This window comes from Salmo trutta, chromosome 34 (assembly GCF_901001165.1).
Source record: "Salmo trutta chromosome 34, fSalTru1.1, whole genome shotgun sequence".
Taxonomy (NCBI): domain Eukaryota; kingdom Metazoa; phylum Chordata; class Actinopteri; order Salmoniformes; family Salmonidae; genus Salmo; species Salmo trutta.
In genome coordinates this window covers 31,966,256-31,990,934 of record NC_042990.1, presented here as the reverse complement: position 1 = coordinate 31,990,934, position 24,679 = coordinate 31,966,256, and the positions used below count along the sequence as shown (strand labels likewise).

General features: G+C 45.5%; 1 protein-coding gene across 2 annotated transcripts in view; it reads right to left on the bottom strand.

The window, feature by feature from the left end:
* LOC115174035 (polypeptide N-acetylgalactosaminyltransferase 4) overlaps positions 1-24,679 on the bottom strand; it is a 37,807-nt gene that overhangs the window by 4,809 nt on the left and 8,319 nt on the right. For both annotated transcript variants that reach the window (XM_029732646.1, XM_029732645.1), the window contains exons 2-7: positions 17,438-17,885; positions 11,657-11,826; positions 10,247-10,436; positions 9,777-9,962; positions 9,145-9,262; positions 2,582-2,758 (exon numbers count right to left, since the gene is read on the bottom strand). In XM_029732646.1, coding sequence (XP_029588506.1) covers positions 2,582-2,758; positions 9,145-9,262; positions 9,777-9,962; positions 10,247-10,436; positions 11,657-11,826; positions 17,438-17,817 — 1,221 coding nt within the window. In that variant the 5' untranslated portion in view covers positions 17,818-17,885. The remainder of the gene's footprint in view (positions 1-2,581; positions 2,759-9,144; positions 9,263-9,776; positions 9,963-10,246; positions 10,437-11,656; positions 11,827-17,437; positions 17,886-24,679) is intronic.

The following is a 24,679-nucleotide window of genomic DNA, read 5'->3' as shown; positions in this document are numbered from 1 at the left end:
CACACACACAACTGTAAAAGACACACCAGAATAATACCTGGTGCAGCAGGTAGCCTGGCGGTTAAGAGCGTTGGGCTAGTAACCAAAGAGTAGACTGAAAAATCTGCCAATGTGACCTTGAGCAAGGAACTTAACCCTAATTGCTCCCGTAAGCTGCTCTGTATGAAAAGCGTCTGCTGAATGACAAAAATGTCATGTAAATGTAATTAACCTGGATTTCACTGAAATCCTCAATGCAGCTCTGGTGAAATATGCCAATCCTAGGAGTGGTTTGACATGACACACTAACCATGATGGTACTGGGTGACAACATGAAGTAGCTACATCCCGGTCCCTTAACTTGAATGTGTTGAATTCTGGGTGGAGCGTTGCTGTTGTGTCCTTAATGAAAGTCATTGAAAAGGATTTCCTGGATGACAGGTGTGAGCGTGACACCTGTGTAGTACTGACAGCAGTGGATCACCCCACCTTGAACAAACCAACGGGATGGGAATTCAAACACATGTTTGTGGCAACTGATGGACCAGGGGTGTATTCATTAAGGCACACCGTAGCAAAACATTTAGCAACGGCAAAATGAAAACAACCGTTTCTTACTGAATAAAATTCATGTAGGTTTTTTGATTTCCGTTTCATCCCATTAGTTTCTGCTTGGTTCCTTGTGAAAACACACCTGGTTTGTTTAGACAAAAACAAAACAAAAAGACTAGTGGTTTACATCCAAGTGAATTCAAACATGCCAATTCCCTGGCACCCAGTCTCCAGCTACCTTTGGTTGGGTCATTTATTGTTTGATCAAAGATGCCTGGCATTAATAATGTAACTTATTTCAGAGGTGAAACCAAGATGAACATGAGACTTTGATATCAGGCAACACAAAGAAAGCCGAGAGGGACACACACAACCTCATCAACTACTGCTGACACCTAGACAGGTGAAGCAACATCTCCATCCAAGTTACTCCATTACGATACAATATTAATCAAGTCTAGGGTGTTCCATCCTTGGTAGAACTATCACAGCTCTAAAGTGCCAATCAAGAGTTGCTACATCCACTTTGACTGTGGATGATACAGCAGGGTTCTCCAACTGGCGACCGCTGGCCAAAAGTGGCCATAAAAGACTAAAAACCCCAGGAAATCAGCACCAAGTGATTTTCATTTTAAGAAATCTGTTCCCAAATATTCCCACGCATAGAGAGACACGTGATCATATATAAATGCAATAAATGTGTGACTAAAACAATTTTAAACCCATCTGTTTGGGCATCTTGCAGTCAATTTGCCAGCTACAAATATTTTTTTTATTCTGTTCCAGCCCCTGACCTCTCAAGAAAAAAATCATCCAGCGGCTGAATCGAGTTGATGATCCTTAATACAGTATATAGACATTGATTCTTAAAGTATAGATCTTAAAAATGCCTCGTGAGCATAGTTCATCAGATCCCAAAATATAAGCTGGCTTTACTCCCATGTTTGTTAACAAAGTCAATGTAAAACACTGTATAGCTTCAAAACATGGTTAAAACTATCATTTTGATATCATGGACGGTCAGTCCAAAGCTCTGTCTAAGAATTTAAGAGTGGTTATAGTTCTCAAACCCCATCCCTCAGCGGTTTACCAAAACAAATGTCCGAGTGCATGATTTGTTCTTTTTTTAACTCCAGATTGGTCCTTTAACTAAAGCATGATCTACTTCTTATCACCTGCTGGGATTATGCACATTCCAATAAGTGACTTTATCACATTCCAATAAGTGACTTTATCACATTCCAATAAGTGACTTTATCACATTCCAATAAGTGACTTTATCACATTCCAATAAGTGACTTTATCACATTCCAATAAGTGACTTTATCACATTCCAATAAGTGACTTTATCACATTCCAGTAAGTGACTTTATCACATTCCAATAAGTGACTTTATCACATTACAGTAAGTGACTTTATCACATTCCAATAAGTGACTTTATCACATTCCAATAAGTGACATTATCACATTCCAATAAGTGACATTATCACATTCCAATAAGTGACTTTATCACATTCCAATAAGTGACTTTATCACATTCCAATAAGTGACTTTATCAGATTCCAGTAAGTGACTTTATCACATTACAATAAGTGACTTTATCACATTACAGTAAGTGACTTTATTATTGGTATTTCTTCAGCCTGATCTACAATCCCTGCATCCTCCACTACTAAGGGAAAGGGGGATACCTAGTCAGTTGTACAACTGAATGCATTCAACTGAAATGTGTCTTCTGCATTTAACCCAACCCCTCAGAGGTGTGGGGGGCTGCCTTAAATCGCCATCCACGTCTTCGGCGCCCAGGGAACAGTGGGTTAACTCCCTTGCCCAGGTGCAGAACAACATATTTTCAACTTGTCGATTCGATCCAGCAACCTTTCGTTTCCTGGCCCAACGCTCCAACCACTAGCTACCTCAAAATGGTGTAACTTTGTTGTAGCCCCTACAAGTCACAGAAAATACTGTACCTCACACTGATCATATGACAATGGGGAGCGAGATAAAATAAGATAACGTTTTACTGTAAAGTGTACTACAGTACTCTACCTTTCTGGCAGGGGGGTTTCTGTTGTAGAAGTGCTGTTTGTAAGTGTCCATCCACACCTCGGCAGCACGGACCGTGTTCTGGAGGAACTTGGGCCTGGCGTAGGGAGCTTTCTTTGGGAAGACGTGGCCCACATGGGAGCAGGGGTGGATCTCCAGAGAACCTCCACACTGCCACACCTGGGGAACAGGAAGAAATATAGCCCATTTGACATTTTTTGCATCTTATGATATTTCTGGCAAAAATCCAGACAAGAGATATACAGGATGGGTATGCATGTGACTCAAACCTTCCCATAAATCCCAAATGTAAGATTTGTGGAGGTTCCTATTGCTCGTGTTTTCTTTATACGTATATATACAGTGCCTTTGGAATGTATTCAGACCCCTTGACTTTTTTTCCACATTTTGTTACGTTCCAGCATTATTCTAAAATGGAATAAATAAAACAATTTCCTCATCAATCTACACACAACACCCCATAATGACAAATCTAATACAGGTTTATATATATGTTTGCAACTTTATTAAAAATAGTTACACATTTACATAAGTATTCAGACACTTTACTCAGTACTTTGTTGAAGCATCTTTGGCAGCGATTACAGCCTCAATTCTTCTTGGGTATGACACTACAATTTTGCCACATGTTTTTGGGGAGTTTCTATCATTCTTCTCTGCAGATATGCCGTCCCAAAGCCCTTGCTTGGAAGTGTACTTCGCCAGACTGCCAACAACCTTGCACTCATCCAGGCCAAGGTGGCGAGACACGGTAGTGATGACACCATAGGCCTTGTTGAACTCTGCACCAGACAGGATGCTCTTGCCAGCATACTTGGGGTCCAATATGTACGCTGTAGCGTGTATGGACTTCAGGCCGAAGTCTTCACACTTTTTGATGCATTTCAGAACTGCAGTTTCCTCTGCTTGGAGCAACAGTGAAGTGGGCAGTACAGTCCTGATTTCTTCTCTTACATCTGCAGTCTGAACATCAGACTGCAGATGATGTTTGCATGATGACTCCATGTCCTTGAGGAGCAGATTCAATGCATGAGCAGCACAGCCAATGGGTGTGATGTGAGGGTAGGACTCCTCCACTTTAGACCAAGCAGCCTTCATGTTCACAGCATTGTCTGTCACCAGTGCAAATACCTTCTGTGGTCCAAGGTCACTGATGACTGCCTTCATCTCATCTGCAATGTAGAGACCGGTGTGTCTGTTGCCCCTTGTGTCTGTTCTCTTGTAGAATACTGAGGGGTGGAGATGGTGTAGTCAATTATTCCTTGCCCACAAACATTCAATCACCCATCAGAGATGATTGCAATACAGTCTGCTTTCTCTATGATTTGCTTGACCTTCACTTGAACCCTGTTGAACTCTGCATCCAGCAAATTAGTAGATAAAGCATGTCTGGTTGGAGGGGTGCATGCTGGGCGAAGAACATTCAGAAATCTCTTCCAATACACATTGCCTGTGAGCATCAGAGATGAACCAGTTGCATACACAGCTCGAGCAAGACATTCATCAGCATTTCTCTGACTCCGTTGAGTCAACAAAAACTTCTGATTCCAGGAGGACCATGAGCTGTTGCTATCGATAAGGTGTCTGATTCATCATTTTCACCTCAAATAGAAGTAGAGGGACTTTTGTCAGAGGTTGCTTGTTGTGAGAGCTGAGGGAACTTTATGCACTTGGCCAGATGATTCTGCATCTTTGTTGCATTCTTCACATATGATTTGCACAGTATTTGCAAATGTACACAGCTTTTCCTTCTACATTAGCTGCAGTGAAATGTCTCCACACATCAGATAGTGCCCGTGGCATTTTCCTGTAAAGATGAAAAAAAAATGAGTAAAAAACAAACAAATACAATTCCCTGTACAGATAAATAGTTAAGCAGTTAGATTAAACAACTCCTTTGTAAGATAAATGTTTTAAAATGAAACGTGAATTTAACACTCCTCAGTTAGCAGGCTCAAGCAAGCTATAACCCACATGGTAGCAAAAACTAAGTAGCAGAAATTGTTAACATGTTAGAAATAATTTAAACACACTTTGCTGTAGCATACTATTTACTAGTTAACAAAAAATCATGTATGTCATATAACATATATTCACCCCACCCAGTATTGTAATCAAAACTTACCAGAAAGCATGTAGTCCTGGGATCAATAGCATCTCATTAGTGTGAAAGATCTTGAGAATCAGCTGTACATGTGATGGAAGAATGCACTGTGCATGCAGAGGGTTGCAATTCCATTGAATTGGGGATAGTTTAACCACAATATGCCACAAGACCTAGAATTGCCTTATGTGTATCCAACAAAAAATGTTCACTGTTATAAGCTAACTTTTTTGATGGATTTAAGCAAAATTCCCAGGCTTAACTTCCCATGGAAAATCTTCGGGAAAATTACAGCAATTTACCGGAAAGTTTCCGACCCATTGCAATCCTAGTTACCAGCCTCAAAAATAGCAGCCCAAATAAATGCTTCAGAGTTCAAGTAACAGACACATCTCAACATCAGCTGTTCAGAGGAGACTATGTGAATCAGGCCTTCATGGTCAAATTGCTGCAAAGAAACCACTACTAAAGGACACCAATAATAATAAGAGACTTGCTTGGGCCAAGAAACACGAGCAATGGACATTAAACCAGTGGAAATCTGTCCTTTGGTCTGATGAGTCCAAATTTGAGATTTTTGGTTCCAACCGCTATGTCCTTGTGAGACGCATAGTAGGTGAACGGATGATCTCCGTATGTGTGGTTCCCACCGTGAAGCATGGAGGAGGAGGTGTGTTGGTGCTTTGCTGGTGACACCGCCTGATTTATTTAGAATTTAAGACACACTCAACCAGCATGGCTACCACAGCATTCTGCAGCGATAAGCCATCCCATCTGGTTTGCGCTTAGTGGGACTATCATTTGTTTTTCAACAGGACAATGACCCAACACACCTCCAGGCTGTGTAAGGGCTATTTGATCAAGAAAGAGAGTGATGGAGTGCTGCATCAGATGACCTGGCCTCCACAATCACCCGACCTCAACCCAATTGTGATGGTTTGGGATGAGTTGGACTGCAGAGTGAAGGAAAAGCAGGCAACAAGTACCCAGCATATGTGGGAAGTCCTTCAAGACTGTTGGAAAAGCATTCTAGGTGAAGCTGGTTGAGAGAATGCCAAGTGTGTGCAAAGCTGTCATCAAGGCAAAGGGTGGCCACTTTGAAGAATCTTAAATAATAATTAATATATATATACTGCTCAAAAAAATAAAGGGAACACTTAAACAACACAATGTAACTCCAAGTCAATCACACTTCTGTGAAATCAAACTGTCAACTTAGGAAGCAACACTGATTGACAATACATTTCACATGCTGTTGTGCAAATGGAATAGACAACAGGTGGAAATTATAGGCAATTAGCAAGACACCCCCAATAAAGGAGTGGTTCTGCAGGTGGAGTCCACAGACCACTTCTCAGTTCCTATGCTTCCTGGCTGATGTTTTGGTCAGTTTTGAATGCTGGCGGTGCTTCCACTCCAGTGGTAGCATGAGACGGAGTCTACAACCCACACAAGTGGCTCAGGTAGTGCAGCTCATCCAGGATGGCACATCAATGCGAGCTGTGACAAGAAGGTTTGCTGTGTCTGTCAGCGTAGTATCCAGAGCATGGAGGCGCTACCAGGATACAGGCCAGTACATCAGGAGACGTGGAGGAGGCCGTAGGAGGGCAACAACCCAGCAGCAGGACCGCCACCTCCGCCTTTGTGCAAGGAGGAGCAGGAGGAGCACTGCCAGAGCCCTGCAAAATGACCTCCAGCAGGCCACAAATGTGCATGTGTCTGCTCAAACGGTCAGAAACAGACTCCATGAGGGTGGTATGGGGGCCCGACGTCCACAGGTGGGGGTTGTGCTTACAGCCCAACACCGTGCAGGACGTTTGGCATTTGCCAGAGAGCACCAAGATTGGCAAATTCGCCACTGGCGCCCTGTGCTCTTCACAGATGAAAGCAGGTTCACACTGAGCACGTGACAGATGTGACAGAGTCTGGAGACGCCGTGGAGAACGTTCTGCTGCCTGCAACATCCTCCAGCATAACCGGTTTGGCGGTGGGTCAGTCATGGTGTGGGGTGGCATTTCTTTGGGGGGCCGCACAGCCCTCCATGTGCTCGCCAGAGGTAGCCTGACTGCCATTAGGTACCGAGATGAGATCCTCAGACCCCTTGTGAGACCATATGCTGGTGCGGTTGGCCCTGGGTTCCTCCTAATGCAAGACAATGCTTGACCTCATGTGGCTGGAGTGTGTCAGCAGTTCCTGCAAGAGGAAGGCATTGATGCTATGGACTGGCCCGCCCGTTCCCCAGACCTGAATCCAATTGAGCACATCTGGGACATCATGTCTCGCTCCATCCACCAACGCCACGTTGCACCACAGACTGTCCAGGAGTTGGCGGATGCTTTAGTCCAGGTCTGGGGGGGGGAGATCCCTCAGGAGACCATCCCCCACCTCATCAGGAGCATGCCCAGGCGTTGTAGGGAGGTCATACAGGCACGTGGAGGCCACACACACTACTGAGCCTAATTTTGACTTGTTTTAAGGACATTACATCAAAGTTGGATCAGCCTGTAGTGTGGTTTTCCACTTTAATTTTGAGTGTGACTCCAAATCCAGACCTCCATGGGTTGATAAATTGGATTTCCATTGATTATTTTTGTGTGATTTCGTTGTCAGCACATTCAACTATGTAAACAAAAAAGTATTTAATAAGATTATTTCATTCATTCAGATCTAGGATGTGTTATTTTAGTGTTCCCTTTATTTTTTTGAGCAGTATATATATATATATATATATATATATATATATATATATAGTGTGTGTGTGTATATGTGTGTATATATTTTTTTATTTAGTTATACTATTTTGATATGATTCGCTGCACTGTTGGATAGAGCTTGCAAATTAAGCATTTCACTGTATTTTGCATGTGACAAAAAAAATCCATGACAGTTACATATCGCAAAATTATTTTTTGACAATATTATAAATCGATACTTTGACTGCAAGTATCGAATTGTAAAAAAAGGTAGCGTTAGCTAGCGACAGTCAGCTGTACATGTTCCATAATTCAGCTATTTTTTTTATCCTGTAAGTCTTTTTTTTTTTTTTTAATAGTGAGCCAACATGTTTTCAGAACTTTTATTCCAAGACTGATCAAAAAGTATTTTTTCATGCTCTCTCCTATCTCTCTGCAGCAGACATATAGTGAGCAATATGCTTGGAACATCAAATCGCAACAAAAATCACAGTATGGAATTGTAATACATATCGCATCGGTCCCAGGTGATTCCGAGCCCTACTTCCTAATAATTAAACTAGTGCCTAAATGTTCTCCAGACTATGAAATAGGATCCAAACTAGGATGTAAGTGGTGTGATAATGCAGGCAGAAACCAAGATGGACGTTGTCTATGAATAATCAACACTGCCGCTCTTCTTCTCTCACAGCTACTATGCAAATGACAAGAGAATCATGAAAACCAGTTTGTTGGGGGATGTTTTTCCCATTTGAATATATTTCCTGCAGGACATTTGATTTATGGTATCAATTTGCATCTTATAATTGCTTGTTTTCCACTACAGCCAATAAAACAGCTTTGGAGAGCGACAGGGTGCTACCTCACTATTCGCTAATTACCTTTAGTGACTTCCTTGAGTTACGCCTCAATTACACAACACATTCTCTCATTGTAATGGATACTTAGCTAGAACCCTATTCATTCTCATCAAAACATTTCATTCTGTGCCATACTTACTCCTTTGTGTTCCCAAAACACAGTTGTAAACCAATTCACAAGTCATCAATTATGGATGGAGAGTCCCAGAGAGAGGCATTTTATTTCCACATACATAAAACATCATATAGGGTGATACCCCATCCATCTTTAGTTTTTCACACACACACACACACACACACACACACACACACACACACACACTTGGATCAAAAACAGGAAATCTGTGCCAGTAATGATTGACGTGAACAGCTGAAAGGGACACCAACAACAAGGTAGCCTTCATTATCTAAATGGGGATGCAGTGTCCGACGCCATCCATCCATCACTCACAGTAAGCAGATCAGACACTGAGAGACATCACTTCGCCATCAGGGCCGGCTGAGAACTATGCTAGGTCCCAAATGGCACCTTATTCCCTATGTAGTGCACTACTTGAGGCATAGAACATATACATTGTAAACCTTTTTGGAGCATGGATCGTTGACATTTTTAAAACCATTTTGGGACAAAGATCAGAATATAGGTGGGTGTCCTTTCTGCATTAGATTAGTCTCTTTTTTACCAAGTACTTGAGAAATAGCTTAATTGTGCCAACTGCAAACGCTACTGGCACTGAGATGTTGACGCCATATTGAAAGAGTGGTTGCTTCCCAATTGGCATCATATTCCTTATTCCCTTAGGGCCCATAGGAGTCTGGTCCAAAGTAGTGCACTTTAAAGGGAATAGGTGCCATTTGGGACACAGTCAATGAGTATTTAGTACTCACCCTGAAGGACAGTTCCAGGTTCTCTCCTCCCCACACCTCCATGCCCATGTCATATGTGCCCAGGTACTCAAAGTAGGCCTTGCTCACAGCAAACAGTCCACCGGCCATGGTAGGAGACCTGAGAGAGAGAGAAAGCATAGTGGAACATGGAGGTCAGTACAGTGTGCAGTTAACAGTCAGAGGCCATATTAGAAGACTTTTAAATAAAATCTATTTATCCCTTTCCTGAGGTAATCACTTATTTGTATGTGATTAGACCAAACTTAAGTGATTAGACCTTCTTCAAGGAATGAAGGAGAGAAGGTGAGATGCATTTCAAAACATTTTAAACTAGGTCAGAAAGGAGAGTATTTGGGATCCAACTATAACTTTTATAAAACAACTTCTCTTCAAAATATCTCCCTATTTAATTTCCTCCTAAGAGGAGAGCCAGAGGCTGTTTCCCAAAAGGCACCCTATTACTTATCTATAGAGCAATACTGTTTACCAGGGCTCCCAGACGGCTCCCAGAGGGCTCCCAGAAGAGGGCTCCCAGAGGGCTCCCGTCAAAAGCAGTGCACCAAAGGGGTGCCGTTTGAGATGGGCCCAGAAATCCCATATGGAAAGAAACTGATGACCATAAAATTACTGACCTGATGGGTTCGGTGCGGGATTTGCGTTTCTTGCGGTCGACCTCAGGGAGGGAGTGCCACTGGAAGGTCAGCCTCCAGTCAAAGCCTCCGATCATGGGCTCATCTGTCTGCATGTAGAACTCAAACGAGTTCCAGTCGATGGTGTCGATCACCGGACACACGATGGTGCTCTCATTCTCTCCAATCCTGGAGGGAGGAGAATATACACAGTATGGTGTAAGAAAGGACACTCACTGAAAGTCCCTGGAAGGTTTTCATGATGAGACATTCCCTCATTTACATGTGATGAAATTCACGTGCCACTATACTTGACCAGGAATGCCAATAGGCCAATCAACACTAGTCTGTTTTTATTGCCTCCAGAATGTCTTGTTGCTATGCAACCCTAATGACCAGTCCCATCCCATTCATTGAGTATTGAATCTGTAATTGTAATCACATTGACAATATGCTGGCTAAGTGAAACACACCTCTCCAAGAGCGGCTCGATCCAGCCGGGGACACACTCGCAGTGACAGTCCAGGAAGGTCAATACGTCCCCCGTGGCGTAGGTGGCGCCGATGAGCCTCGCCCTGACCAGCCCCTCCCTCTTGTTGGTGCGGATGAGGCGGACACGCTCCCAGTTACTGATGTACTGCTCCAGCTGAGACTGCAGATAGACTGGGTTTCACACAGAGAGATAGATGGTCAAGGCTTCTCTCTCACACACACACACACACACACACACACACACACACACACACCACACAATGCAGCCACTGTACTTCTAAAAACTCATAATTGATAGTATGGGAAGGGAACAGATCCTTGCTTCGCAACTGTTTTCAAAAAGTTTATTTGCTGTGTGCACAGGAGAGAACTGGTGTAAATCAGTACAGTGAAATTCTTACCTTGAGAGTTCTTTCCCAACAGTGCAGTGATAATAATGTAGACAATAATAGAAAGTCGAACAAATAAACAGATCTTATCTTTGCATACTGACAGACCAACAGGCTAAGCTAAATTATTATTCAACTACAATGAAAATGATAGTCCCAGTCTCCCTGAAGGGGAAGACACCGTCAGTAGTGCTGATGACAGTGCTTTCCTCTCTCCTCATCATCGTCTCTTGTATATTACAGTTGTGGATGAGAATGACGTGGCATCTTACATCCTGACTGGTCTCAGAGGACGGTGGAGAGTAAACTGTAATATGGTGGTCAGAGAGAACAGCTATCATGTCTGAGCATAGAATCAAATGAATAGAACAGACATCCCCCATTCAGGTCAATTATGCCATAATGGGTGGACTGGTGGCAATTTTGAATCATTTGGCTCAATCTATTTCTGTGTGTGTCAGAGACAGCCTATTCACTGACACATACATAGAGAACTATTATATAATTCGTTTTTCCTGACCAGCGCCACACATAAACACTAGAAACTCCACTTGTACTGACACTCAGCAGTGACTGTGTTGTCTCCATGGAAGGATATGTCCTTTCTCTCTCACAGAACTCTCTGGCTCATCTCATCTCATCTCAGATATGTACAGATAAGCCCCATTGTTCGGCCTGTTCTGTATTACCGTCAACTTTGGGGTGAAACGCAATGCCTGACAAATATTAGCTAGGTATTCTAAGGCATCTTTTAACCTTTTCTTTTACTCTCTAAGTTGTGTTTTCTTGGCATAAAGGATTGTTCATATAAAAACTAAGTTTATTAACCAGATGTTCACAAATTAAAATATGTTCTATGATTTTTTTTCTCCCAAAATAGACAACGACAAAGCATGAATTGTTTGTAGAGGTGCTGACTAGGCTAACAGAACATTAAACTGTGTAAACATGACTATTAACTATCCCCCAAAAAAAGACAAGGACAAAAAAGCTCTGTCTCACCTCGGTCACTGAAGTCGTCTATGAGAATGATCTCCTTCAGGAGGACAGCAGGAGTGCTCTCCAGAACACTGTGGATGGTCCTGAGCAGGGTGGACCAGGCCTCGTTGTAGAACGCTATGATCACAGACGTGGTCGGCAGACGGACGTAGTCAAACTTCTTCGCTCTGCATCTGTACTCAAATGAAAGAGAGAGATGTTGTTTATTAGGATTGCTTTCAGCCTATCAAAGGCTAATCTTAAATTAAATGATCGAAGGCTAATCCCTAAATAAATGTAAAGATTAAGGGATAGGTAATAATTTAAGCAAAAAAGAAAAACATAAAATAACCCTTCCTATAGATGGACATTATTCTTTAGTGAAAAAAACTTTAGATAAAATGTTTTAAAAATTAATATACACTACCATTCAAAAGTTGAGTCACTTAGAAATGTACTTGTTTTTTAAAGAAAGCAAATTCTGTCCATTAAAATATAAAATTGATCAGAAATACAGTGTAGACATTGTTAATGTTGTAAATGACTATTGTAGCTGGAAACAGCTGATTTTTAATGGAATATCTACAGTGGGGGAAAAAAGTATTTGATCCCCTGCTGATTTTGTATGTTTGCCCACTGACAAAGAAATGATCAGTCTATAATTTTAATGTTAGGTTTATTTGAACAGTGAGAGACAGAATAACAACAAAAATATCGAGAAAAACACATGTCAAAAATGTTATAAATTGATTTACATTTTAATGAGGGAAATAAATATTTGACCCCTCTGCAAAACATGACTTAGTACTTGGTGGCAAAACCCTTGTTGGCAATCAGAGGTCAGACGTTTCTTGTAGTTGGCCACCAGGTTTGCACACATCTCAGGAGGGATTTTGTCCCACTCCTCTTTGCAGATCTTCTCCAAGTCATTAAGGTTTCGAGGCTGACGTTTGGCAACTCAAACCTTCAGCTCCCTCCACAGATTTGAAGGACAGTTTGCGCTGTTCTGTGACGGGAGTAGTACACAGCGTTGTACGAGATCTTCAGTTTCTTGGCAATTTCTCGCAAGGAATAGCCTTCATTTCTCAGCACAAGAATAGACTGATGAGTTTCAGAAGAAAGTTCTTTGTTTCTGGCCATTTTGAGCCTGTAATCAAACTCACAAATGCTGATGCTCCAGATACTCAACTAGTATCTGGAGCATTTTTATTGCTTCTTTAAATCAGGACAACAGTTTTCAGCTGTGCTAATGTAACAGTATAGCTTCCGTCCCTCTCCTTACCCCTACCTGGGCTCGAACCAGGGACCCTCTGCACACATCAACAACTGCCTCCCACGAAGCATCGTTACCCATCGCTGCACAAAAGCCGTGGCCCTTGCAAAGCAAGGGGAACAACTACTTCAAGGTCTCAGAGCGAGTGACGTCACCGATTGAAACGCTATTAGCACGCACCCCGCAAACTAGTTAGCCATTTCACATCGGTTACACTAACATAATTGCAAAAGGGTTTTCTAATGATCAATTAGCCTTTTAAAATGATAAACTTGAATTAGCTAACACAACATGCCATTGGAACACAGGAGTGATGGTTACTGATAATGGGTCTCTGTACGCCTACGTAGATATTCCATTAAAAATCAGCTGTTTCCAGCTACAATAGTCATTTACAATGTCTACACTGTATTTCTGATCAATTAATGTTACTTTAAATGGACAAAAATAAGGTGCTTTTATTTAAAAAAACAAGGACATTTCTAAGTGACCCCAAACTTTTGAACAGTAGTGTATATAGATAACGAATATATAATAATAAATATAGAATAATAACTTTTACTGCAAGACTGCAAGACAGACCACACAATCAGTCACTCTCTTTGGAGCAGTGTACATGTGACAGTTTGCTAGAGAGTTGCTTTGGTCAGTGCAGGAGAGGAGCATTTGGTCTCATTCCTGTGGGGAGTTGTGGAAATGACAAGAAACAGAAATATGAGGGGAAAGAAATCACACCGACGTCCTACATGCCTGAGCCGTTCTCACGGAGAGACCAGAGGACAACGTGCCTGAGCCGTTCTCACGGAGAGACCAGAGGACAACGTGCCTGAGCCGTTCTCACGGAGAGACCAGAGGACAACGTGCCTGAGCCGTTCTCACGGAGAGACCAGAGGACAACGTGCCTGAGCCGTTCTCACGGAGAGACCAGAGGACAACGTGCCTGAGCCGTTCTCACGGAGAGACCAGAGGACAACGTGCCTGAGCCGTTCTCAAGGAGAGACCAGAGGACAACGTGCCTGAGCCGTTCTCACGGAGAGACCAGAGGACAACGTGCCTGAGCCGTTCTCACGGAGAGACCAGAGGACAACGTGCCTGAGCCGTTCTCACGGAGAGACCAGAGGACAACAAATGGAGAAAAAGGAGAGTGATGAGAGGGGGAGATAGAGAAAATGAGAAAGTGAGGAGAGAGAAGAGCGAGAAAGAGTTAGACAGAGTTAGACAGAGAGAGACAGAGAGAGAAAGGGGCCAAGGAGAAAGAGAGAGGTAAAGAAATAGAGAAACAGAACTCAGGTTTCTGCACCAAAGGGGAAATAAGAGAAAGAATGGCATTTGAGAGCTTCAGTCAGGGACGGAGGCTACCCTCCTCAGGTCAGGGACGGAGGCTACCCTCCTCAGGTCAGGGTCGGAGGCTACCCTCCTCAGGTCAGGGACGGAGGCTACCCTCCTCAGGTCAGGGTCGGAGGCTACCCTCCTCAGGTCAGGGACGGAGGCTACCCTCCTCAGGTCAGGGACGGAGGCTACCCTCCTCAGGTCAGGGACGGAGGCTACCCTCCTCAGGTCAGGGACGGAGGCTACCCTCCTCAGGTCAGGGACGGAGGCTACCCTCCTCAGGTCAGGGACGGAGGCTACCCTCCTCAGGTCAGGGACGGAGGCTACCCTCCTCAGGTCAGGGACGGAGGCTACCCTCCTCAGGTCAGGGACGGAGGCTACCCTCCACAGGTCAGGGACGGAGGCTACCCTCCACAGGTCAGGGACGGAGGCTACCCTCCACAGGTCAGGGACGGAGGCTACCCTCCACAGGTCAGGGACGGAGGCTACCCTCCACAGGTCAGGGACGGAGGCTACCCGCCACAGGTCAGGGACGGAGGCTACCCTCCACAGGTCAGGGACGGAGGCTACCCCCACAGGTCAGGGACGGAGGCTACCCTCCACAGGTCAGGGACGGAGGCTACCCTCCACAGGTCAGGGACGGAGGCTACCCTCCACAGGTCAGGGACGGAGGCTACCCTCCACAGGTCAGGGACGGAGGCTACCCTCCACAGGTCAGGGACGGAGGCTACCCTCCACAGGTCAGGGACGGAGGCTACCCTCCACAGGTCAGGGACGGAGGCTACCCTCCACAGGTCAGGGACGGAGGCTACCCTCCACAGGTCAGGGACGGAGGCTACCCTCCACAGGTCAGGGACGGAGGCTACCCTCCACAGGTCAGGGACGGAGGCTACCCTCCACAGGTCAGGGACGGAGGCTACCCTCCACAGGTCAGGGACGGAGGCTACCCTCCACAGGTCAGGGACGGAGGCTACCCTCCACAGGTCAGGGACGGAGGCTACCCTCCACAGGTCAGGGACGGAGGCTACCCTCCACAGGTCAGGGACGGAGGCTACCCTCCACAGGTCAGGGACGGAGGCTACCCTCCACAGGTCAGGGACGGAGGCTACCCTCCACAGGTCAGGGACGGAGGCTACCCTCCACAGGTCAGGGACGGAGGCTACCCTCCACAGGTCAGGGACGGAGGCTACCCTCCACAGTCAGGGACGGAGGCTACCCTCCACAGTCAGGGACGGAGGCTACCCTCCACAGTCAGGGACGGAGGCTACCCTCCACAGTCAGGGACGGAGGCTACCCTCCACAGTCAGGGACGGAGGCTACCCTCCACAGTCAGGGACGGAGGCTACCCTCCACAGTCAGGGACGGAGGCTACCCTCCACAGTCAGGGACGGAGGCTACCCTCCACAGTCAGGGACGGAGGCTACCCTCCACAGTCAGGGACGGAGGCTACCCTCCACAGTCAGGGACGGAGGCTACCCTCCACAGTCAGGGACGGAGGCTACCCTCCACAGTCAGGGACGGAGGCTACCCTCCACAGTCAGGGACGGAGGCTACCCTCCACAGTCAGGGACGGAGGCTACCCTCCACAGTCAGGGACGGAGGCTACCCTCCACAGTCAGGGACGGAGGCTACCCTCCACAGGTCAGGGACGGAGGCTACCCTCCACAGTCAGGGACGGAGGCTACCCTCCACAGTCAGGGACGGAGGCTACTCTCTACAGTCAGGGACGGAGGCTACTCTGTAAAGAACTGGAGAGACAGCTCATGTGCCTTTAAAAAAAAAAAAAAGGATCCTGGCCTCACTGTTTATTGGGAGCTGACCATGAGCCCAGACAGATTCAGTGTTTATTGGAAGCTGACCATGAGCCCAGACAGATTCAGTGTTTATTGGAAGCTGACCATGAGCCCAGACAGATTCAGTGTTTATTGGAAGTCATTGAAACTCAAGCAGAACAGCGTCTTATGGAAAACAGATGAAAAGTAACAAAAACACAAGCTTGAATTCATCCACAGTAATAATGGTGTGTGTGTGTGTGTGTGTGTGTGTGTGTGTGTGTGTGTGTGTGTGTGTGTGTAGCAGCTTGATTATAGACAAGTAGTAACCGGTTTTGTTGCCGATCTTTATGCAAACAACGGTATGCTTCACAATATAGGTAAACAACACAGTAGTAGGTAACAAATCTGCTACATTCCAAGCAATTTACGTGCCTAACAAGATTTAAGTCTCCTGTTATGTGATTGGCCCGATCTCAACTTACACTGTGTGTTACTAACTGACGTCATGCTTGCCTTGCACAAAAATTGGAGTTGGGTGATTGTATTTGAAGTCAGGATTTAGCTTTAAACGTTTGTTTGAGCATTCAGGGACCCTTTATTTTTTTGGCCCGAATTTCTCGCGACCCTACAAATCTAATGACGCAACCTTAAAATCAGTACATTTAGATTTTTACATCAACAAATAACCTTAAAATCATAACATGTGTCTCTTATCAAAATGAAAAGAAACCAACATTTACTCAATATCTTTCAATTTTTTCAAATTGTATTTTTCAAATTATTTTGCTCACAAACTTTTGTATATTATAGTATACTCTTAATTATTTGTTGTGAGGGGTAATAATATAATACATTATCACATGATGGCTGACATTATCACATGATGGCTGCCACCGTCACTGAGCATCACTTCTGCTGTGAACAGCTGGGAAGACGAAACACAGATGGAGACTTTTTATTGAGGCAATTAATCAAAGTTCAGTCCTCTAGTGCAATGAGTACCGTACCTTTTAAACTGAGTAAGGCCAGTTAGGGAAGTTACTCATTCATCCCAGCTGTACAGGAAATATCACTGTCTTACATGACACCAGGTTAGCCAAATCTAATTCAGCTTCATAACACAGATTAGTAGCCATTCGTCAAAGTTGTAGGTTTAATGTACGTTTCTGAAATCAGCCTCACTGGACCTGTACAATCAGAGGTGGTTACTGGTCTAAACTACTGGTCCAGATGGATTGAAATGCCAGGGGGGTCTCTGAATCCCAATAGCATACTCCTCACATCCCCTCTTTCTCAAAACCCATTGGAGGACAAGGTCAGAGGGGAGGGACCTCTCATTTTTGAGAAGAAGACGAGGAGAGAGGACGTGACGAGAATGCAATTGAGATGTTCCCACTGTGTGAAGATGAAGATAATTTGCCTACTCACTCCTTCATCCTGTTGTCCTGGATGTGTCGGTGCAGGGAGATCTTATCGCTGACAAAGATATTAATAGCGTATCTCTCCACGCTGTCCTCCTCTTGCTTCTTCTCCTCCGGACTGAGGTTCAGCCGGGTGGCCTTGCCCCACTCCCCGGGGGCGTTTGCGTCCGCCGGCGCTTTCACGTACACAGGCCTGGCCAGCTGCTCGTTCCCCTGTTCCTCCACGGGGGCTAAGTGCCTAACCAGCAGGCTGCGGCCCCCTCCATCGTTCCCTGTGGAGGAGGAGAAGGAGGAACGGACCAGGAGCAGGTAGCCCAGCCACAGCACCCACAGCAGGAAGAAGGACTTAGCTAGGAGGCCCAGCTTCCGGGAGCAACGCACCCTCATCGCCCCCGGCAACCAATAGAGTGGAATCTCACCAGCTGCCACTCAAAAAGTCCCCAGGCCACACAGCTCTGTGGAAAACACAAACACACAACAGGGAGGGCTGAGAAAATGTTTAGGTCCAGTTTGAAGTTTGGCCTATGATAAAAGTAGTAAGACACCTTGAGCTGAGTTATAAGTCAATCCATGACAGACTTGATAAGACTTGAACCATTACAGTGAGCAGATGGCGTTATACCACTTATTACAGGTGGAAGAGGAATTCCCAGGTAAACGAAAAAGTGAGAGCAGCCACAGATAAAGTCAATCAAAAATCAATCTGGTTTATTACAAGTTGCAACAGGGAGACACCTACAGCACAGAAGCAGAGAAAATGTCTAACTGGCCCCTTGGAAACAGGTATTTTATATCCTAATAAAAGCACCAAATGTTCTCTAAACACCAGCCGAGAGGCTTGTAGAAAGTCCAAACAAAACACTGTGACTGTCAGCTGCTACAGAATCACAGTGGTCATAGAATGTCGTCAATACAACAGTGAATAATCAGTGTGTCCTCAGTCCTTGTATCTCCAGTCTGGCGTCAATCACTATCCACAGATATGACAATAATCCATAACAAGTCTCGTGACCTTCAATTTGCACCTTGAGAGTCGCAAATAGAACACTGGAAACGATGAGTGTTACAGAAACTCCAAATATGCTAAACTTAGTGTTGATCAGGCTAAATGAAATATTAAAACGTTGCCATATTAAATATTTCCATTACAACGGTTGAATAGTAGTGTTCATAACAAGTTTCATATTGACAGATTAAAATTCTCACTCAAGAGCGTTCCACATGACAGGGAGATTTAATTAAGCACAAAATGCTTAAAGGCTAATGATTTTATGCTAATTTCATTCCACTCAGTGGCAGCGCTAATGCTCGACAGAGCAGAGACCTTCGCAACACGACCCGCCAAGCCGCACTGCTTCTTGACACACTGCTCACTTAACCCGGAAGCCAGCCACACCAACGTGTCGGAGGAAACACCGTACACCTGGCAACCGTGTCAGCGTGCATACGCCTGGCCCGCCACAGGAGTCGCTAGAGCGTGATGGGACAAGGACAACCCGGCTGTCCCAACCCTCCCCTAACCCGGACGACGCTGGGCCAATTGTGCGCCGCCTCATGGGTCTCCTAGTCGCGTCACAGCATGGTATCAAACCTGGATCTGTAGTGATGCCACTATCACTGCAATGCAGTGCCTTAGACCACTGTGCCACTCGGGAGGCCCCAGAGATACTTCAACTTAATCAAATCCAACATTTTATACAGGAGGCATTGCACATGACATACTCTAGAAAGTTCTATTCAGAACCTAAAGGGTTATTCTTCTGTCCCCAAGGGAAAACCATTGAATGACTATTTTCACAGAGGGTTCTATATGGAATCTAAAAAGGGTTCTAACATAGAACCTAAAATGGTTCTTCAAATAATTATCCAATAGGGACAGCCGGAGAAACCTTTCAGAAACCTTTTTTTTCTCTCTAAGAGTGTACTACACTGCTCAAAAAAATAAAGGGAACACTTAAACAACACAATGTAACTCCAAGTCAATCACACTTCTGTGAAATCAAACTGTCCACTTAGGAAGCAACACTGATTGACAATACATTTCACATGCTGTTGTGCAAATGGAATAGACAACAGGTGGAAATTATAGGCAATTAGCAAGACACCCCCAATAAAGGAGTGGTTCTGCAGGTGGTGACCACAGACCACTTCTCAGTTCCTATGCTTCCTGGCTGATGTTTTGGTCACTTCTGAATACTGGCAGTGCTTTCACTCTAGTGGTAGCATGAGACGGAGTCTACAACCCACACAAGTGGCTCAAGGTAGTGCAGCTCATCCAGGATGGCACATCAATGCGAGCTGTGGCAAGAAGGTTTGCTGTGTCTGTCAGCGTAGTGTCCAGAGCATGGAGGCGCTACCAGGAGACAGGCCAGTACATCAGGAGACGTGGAGGAGGCCGTAAGATGGCAACAACCCAGCAGCAGGACCACTACCTCCGCCTTTGTGCAAGGAGGAGCAGGAGGAGCACTGCCAGAGCCCTGCAAAATGACCTCCAGCAGGCCACAAATGTGCATGTGTCTGCTCAAACGGTCAGAAACAAACTCCATGAGGGTGGTATGAGGGCCCGACATCCACAGGTGGGGGTTGTGCTTACAGCCCAACACCGTGCAGGACGTTTGGCATTTGCCAGAGAACACCAAGATTGGCAAATTCGCCACTGGCGCCCTGTGCTCTTCACAGATGAAAGCAGGTTCACACTGAGCACGTGACAGAGTCTGGAGACGCCGTGGAGAACGTTCTGCTGCCTGCAACATCCTTCCTCCAGCATGACCGGTTTGGCGGTGGGTCAGTCATGGTGTGGGGTGGCATTTCTGTGGGGGGGGGGGGGGGGGGGGGGGGGTCGCACAGCCCTCCATGTGCTCGCCAGAGGTAGCCTGACTGCCATTAGGTACTGAGATGAGATCCTCAGACCCCTTGTGAGACCATATGCTGGTGCGGTTGGCCCTGGGTTCCTCCTAATGCAAGACAATGCTAGACCTCATGTGGCTGGAGTGTGTCAGCAGTTGCTGCAAGAGGAAGGCATTGATGCTATGGACTGGCCCGCCCGTTCCCCAGACCTGAATCCAATTGAGCACATCTGGGACATCATGTCTCGCTCCATCCACCAACGCCACATTGCACCACAGACTGTCCAGGAGTTGGCGGATGCTTTAGTCCAGGTCTGGGAGGAGATCCCTCAGGAGACCATCCGCCACCTCATCAGGAGCATGCCCAGGCATTGTAGGGAGGTCATACAGGCATGTGGAGGACACACACACTACTGAGCCTCATTTTGACTTGTTTTAAGGACATTACATCAAAGTTGGATCAGCCTGTAGTGTGGTTTTCCACTTTCATTTTGAGTGTGACTCCAAATCCAGCCCTCCATGGGTTGATAATTTGGATTTCCATTGATTATTTTTGTGTGATTTTGTTGTCAGCACATTCAACTATGTAAAGAAAAAAGATTATTTAATTCATTCAGATCTAGGATGTGTTATTTTAGTGTTCCCTTTATTTTTTTGAGCAGTGTAAATAGCCAAGGTTCTCTGAGATGATACGTTTAGGCAACAGTCTAAACCTAAGTTTGTTCTACTGTTCTTCTGGTGTTTACACACAGGCTTAGAGTCAGACTTCTTCTGGTGTTTACACACAGGCTTAGAGTCAGACTTCGTCTGGTGTTTACACACAGGCTTAGAGTCAGACCTGTCGGATGTTTACACACAGGCTTAGAGACAGACTTCTGGTGTTTACACACAGGCTTAGAGTCAGACTACTTCTGGTGTTTACACACAGGCTTAGAGTCAGACAGCTCAGCTCAGAAGACTGGCAGACCAGAGGCAAATCAAAGAGGCCAGACACTGCTAAACCGGTCTCCATCATCACTGCGGACATTGAGTGTAATCGCAGCATTAATAATTCAGCAGGCAGCGATATGTACTACAACAGTGACTGACAGACTGAGGCTTCAGAAAGTAACTTTGATCCACTCTGTCTTTCCACTCCGAAGATACACCCGATGAGGTGTTCTGTCCACACACACTCCAGCTTGCTACTGTACCACTGAGATTCTTCCATAATCCAGACTACACTGTTTTACTGCTATATCAATTTAACTCTGGGGGAAAAATAATCAATGATCATGACAGGGAAATTCTGAGGGTGCCAGCGAGGATGTCACCCTAAAATGATTCATTTATGCGCCCTATATAGATCTATATATACACAATGCACCATAAAACTTTGTCAGATTCAGGTCTGAGGAGACTCGTTGAATGGGGTGCGCTGCAGCATTGTTGAGTCACTAAGCATGAGTCTCCGTTTCAGTCCTTCAAGATGTTAGCAGGCCATGGCTCTTTCACACTCAATGCCCTGGTCACTGGCCAAGGGACTCCGAGGCCTGGGGTTACAAAATGGAGAACGCCACTAAACAAAACCTCCTTTATATTAGACGTCCATCACACCTTCCTCCCACTAAATCTGATAGCCCTTGGTGGGGCTGGGGAGGGAGGGATTTGCAACAGCAGTCTGGCTTAGGGAGAATTTCTGCCTCCTCTTTGAGGTAAGACCATGTGAGCTCTGCAGAATCCAAAACAAGTAGACCTAAGCCACCAGCTACAGGAGGCTTTGGATCCATGGCTGGCTACACTGCCCCATTGCTACGCTATCACTAATCTAGATGCCACCTGATCTAGCATCTTCTGTCAGAGGGGTTTTCAAGGGAGTCTGGAAAGCAGTGTTTAATCTTAAAGGTCTGACTGACGACAGAGCAGATGGCTGCTTTACTGTTGTTACAGTAGGCTAAAGAGACTAGAGAGACTAGCTGTACAGTAGGCTACAGAGACGAGCTGTACAGTAGGCTACAGAGACGAGCTGTACAGTAGGCTACAGAGACGAGCTGTACAGTAGGCTAGAGAGACGAGCTGTACAGTAGGCTAGAGAGACGAGCTGTACAGTAGGCTAGAGAGACTAGCTGTACAGTAGGCAAGAGAGAGACTAGCTGTACAGTAGGCAAGAGAGAGACTAGCTGTACAGTAGGCAAGAGAGAGACTAGCTGTACAGTAGGCAAGAGAGAGACTAGCTGTACAGTAGGCAAGAGAGAGACTAGCTGTACAGTAGGCAAGAGAGAGACTAGCTGTACAGTAGGCAAGAGAGAGACTAGCTGTACAGTAGGCAAGAGAGATACTAGCTGTACAGTAGGCAAGAGAGATACTAGCTGTACAGTAGGCAAGAGAGATACTAGCTGTACAGTAGGCTAGAGAGAGACTAGCTGTTCAGTAGGCTAGAGAGAGACTAGCTGTTCAGTAGGCTACAGAGACGAGCTGTACAGTAGGCTAGAGACGAGAGTTTAGCTGTACAGTAGGCTAGAGAGACTAGCTGTACAGTAGGCAAGAGAGAGACTAGCTGTACAGTAGGCAAGAGAGAGACTAGCTGTACAGTAGGCAAGAGAGAGACTAGCTGTACAGTAGGCAAGAGAGAGACTAGCTGTACAGTAGGCAAGAGAGAGACTAGCTGTACAGTAGTCTAGAGAGAGACTAGCAGTACAGTAGTCTAGAGAGAGACTAGCAGTACAGTAGTCTAGAGAGAGACTAGCAGTACAGTAGTCTAGAGAGAGACTAGCTGTACAGTAGTCTAGAGAGAGACTAGCTGTACAGTAGTCTAGAGAGAGACTAGCTGTACAGTAGTCTAGAGAGAGACTAGCTGTACAGTAGTCTAGAGAGAGACTAGCTGTACAGTAGGCTACAGAGACGAGCTGTACAGTAGGCTAGAGAGACTAGCTGTACAGTAGGCTAGAGAGACGAGCTGTACAGTAGGCTACAGAGACGAGCTGTACAGTAGGCTACAGAGACGAGCTGTACAGTAGGCTACAGAGACGAGCTGTACAGTAGGCTACAGAGACGAGCTGTACAGTAGGCTACAGAGACGAGCTGTACAGTAGGCTACAGAGACGAGCTGTACAGTAGGCTACAGAGACGAGCTGTACAGTAGGCTACAGAGACGAGCTGTACAGTAGGCTACAGAGACGAGCTGTACAGTAGACTACAGAGACGAGCTGTACAGTAGGCTAGAGAGACGAGCTGTACAGTAGGCTACAGAGACGAGCTGTACAGTAGGCTAGAGAGACGAGCTGTACAGTAGGCTAGAGAGACTAGCTGTACAGTAGGCAAGAGAGAGACTAGCTGTACAGTAGGCAAGAGAGAGACTAGCTGTACAGTAGGCAAGAGAGAGACTAGCTGTACAGCAGGCAAGAGAGAGACTAGCTGTACAGCAGGCAAGAGAGAGACTAGCTGTACAGCAGGCAAGAGAGAGACTAGCTGTACAGTAGGCAAGAGAGAGACTAGCTGTACAGTAGGCTAGAGAGAGACTAGCTGTTCAGTAGGCTAGAGAGACTAGCTGTACAGTAGGCTGGAGAGACTAGCTGTACAGTAGGCTGGAAAGACTAGCTGTACAGTAGGCTAGAGACTAGAGAGTTTAGCTGTACAGTAGGCTAGAGAGACTAGAGAGTTTAGCTGTACAGTAGGCAAGAGAGAGACTAGCTGTACAGTAGTCTAGAGAGAGACTAGCTGTACAGTAGGCTAGAGAGAGACTAGCTGTTCAGTAGGCTAGAGAGACTAGCTGTACAGTAGGCTAGAGAGACTAGCTGTACAGTAGGCTATAGACTAGCTGTACAGTAGGCTATAGAGACTAGCTGTACAGTAGGCTAGAGAGACTAGCTGTACAGTAGGCTATAGAGACTAGCTGTACAGTAGGCTATAGAGACTAGCTGTACAGTAGGCTATAGACTAGCTGTACAGTAGGCTATAGAGACTAGCTGTACAGTAGGCTATAGAGACTAGCTGTACAGTAGGCTATAGAGACTAGCTGTACAGTAGGCTATAGAGACTAGCTGTACAGTAGGCTATAGAGACTAGCTGTACAGTAGGCTATAGAGACTAGCTGTACAGTAGGCTATAGAGACTAGCTGTACAGTAGGCTATAGAGACTAGCTGTACAGTAGGCTATAGAGACTAGCTGTACAGTAGGCTATAGAGATTAGAGTTTAGTTGTACAGTAGGCTAGAGAGACTAGAGAATTTAGCTGTACAGTAGTCTAGAGACTAGCTGTACAGTAGGCTAGAGCGGCTAGCTGTACAGTAGGCTAGAGAGTACAGGTCGACCGATTATGATTTTTCACCGCCGATGCCGATTATTGGAGGACCTAAAAAGCCGATACCGATTAAAATCAGCCGATTTTTTTATTTTTTTGGTAATAATGACAATTACAACAATAC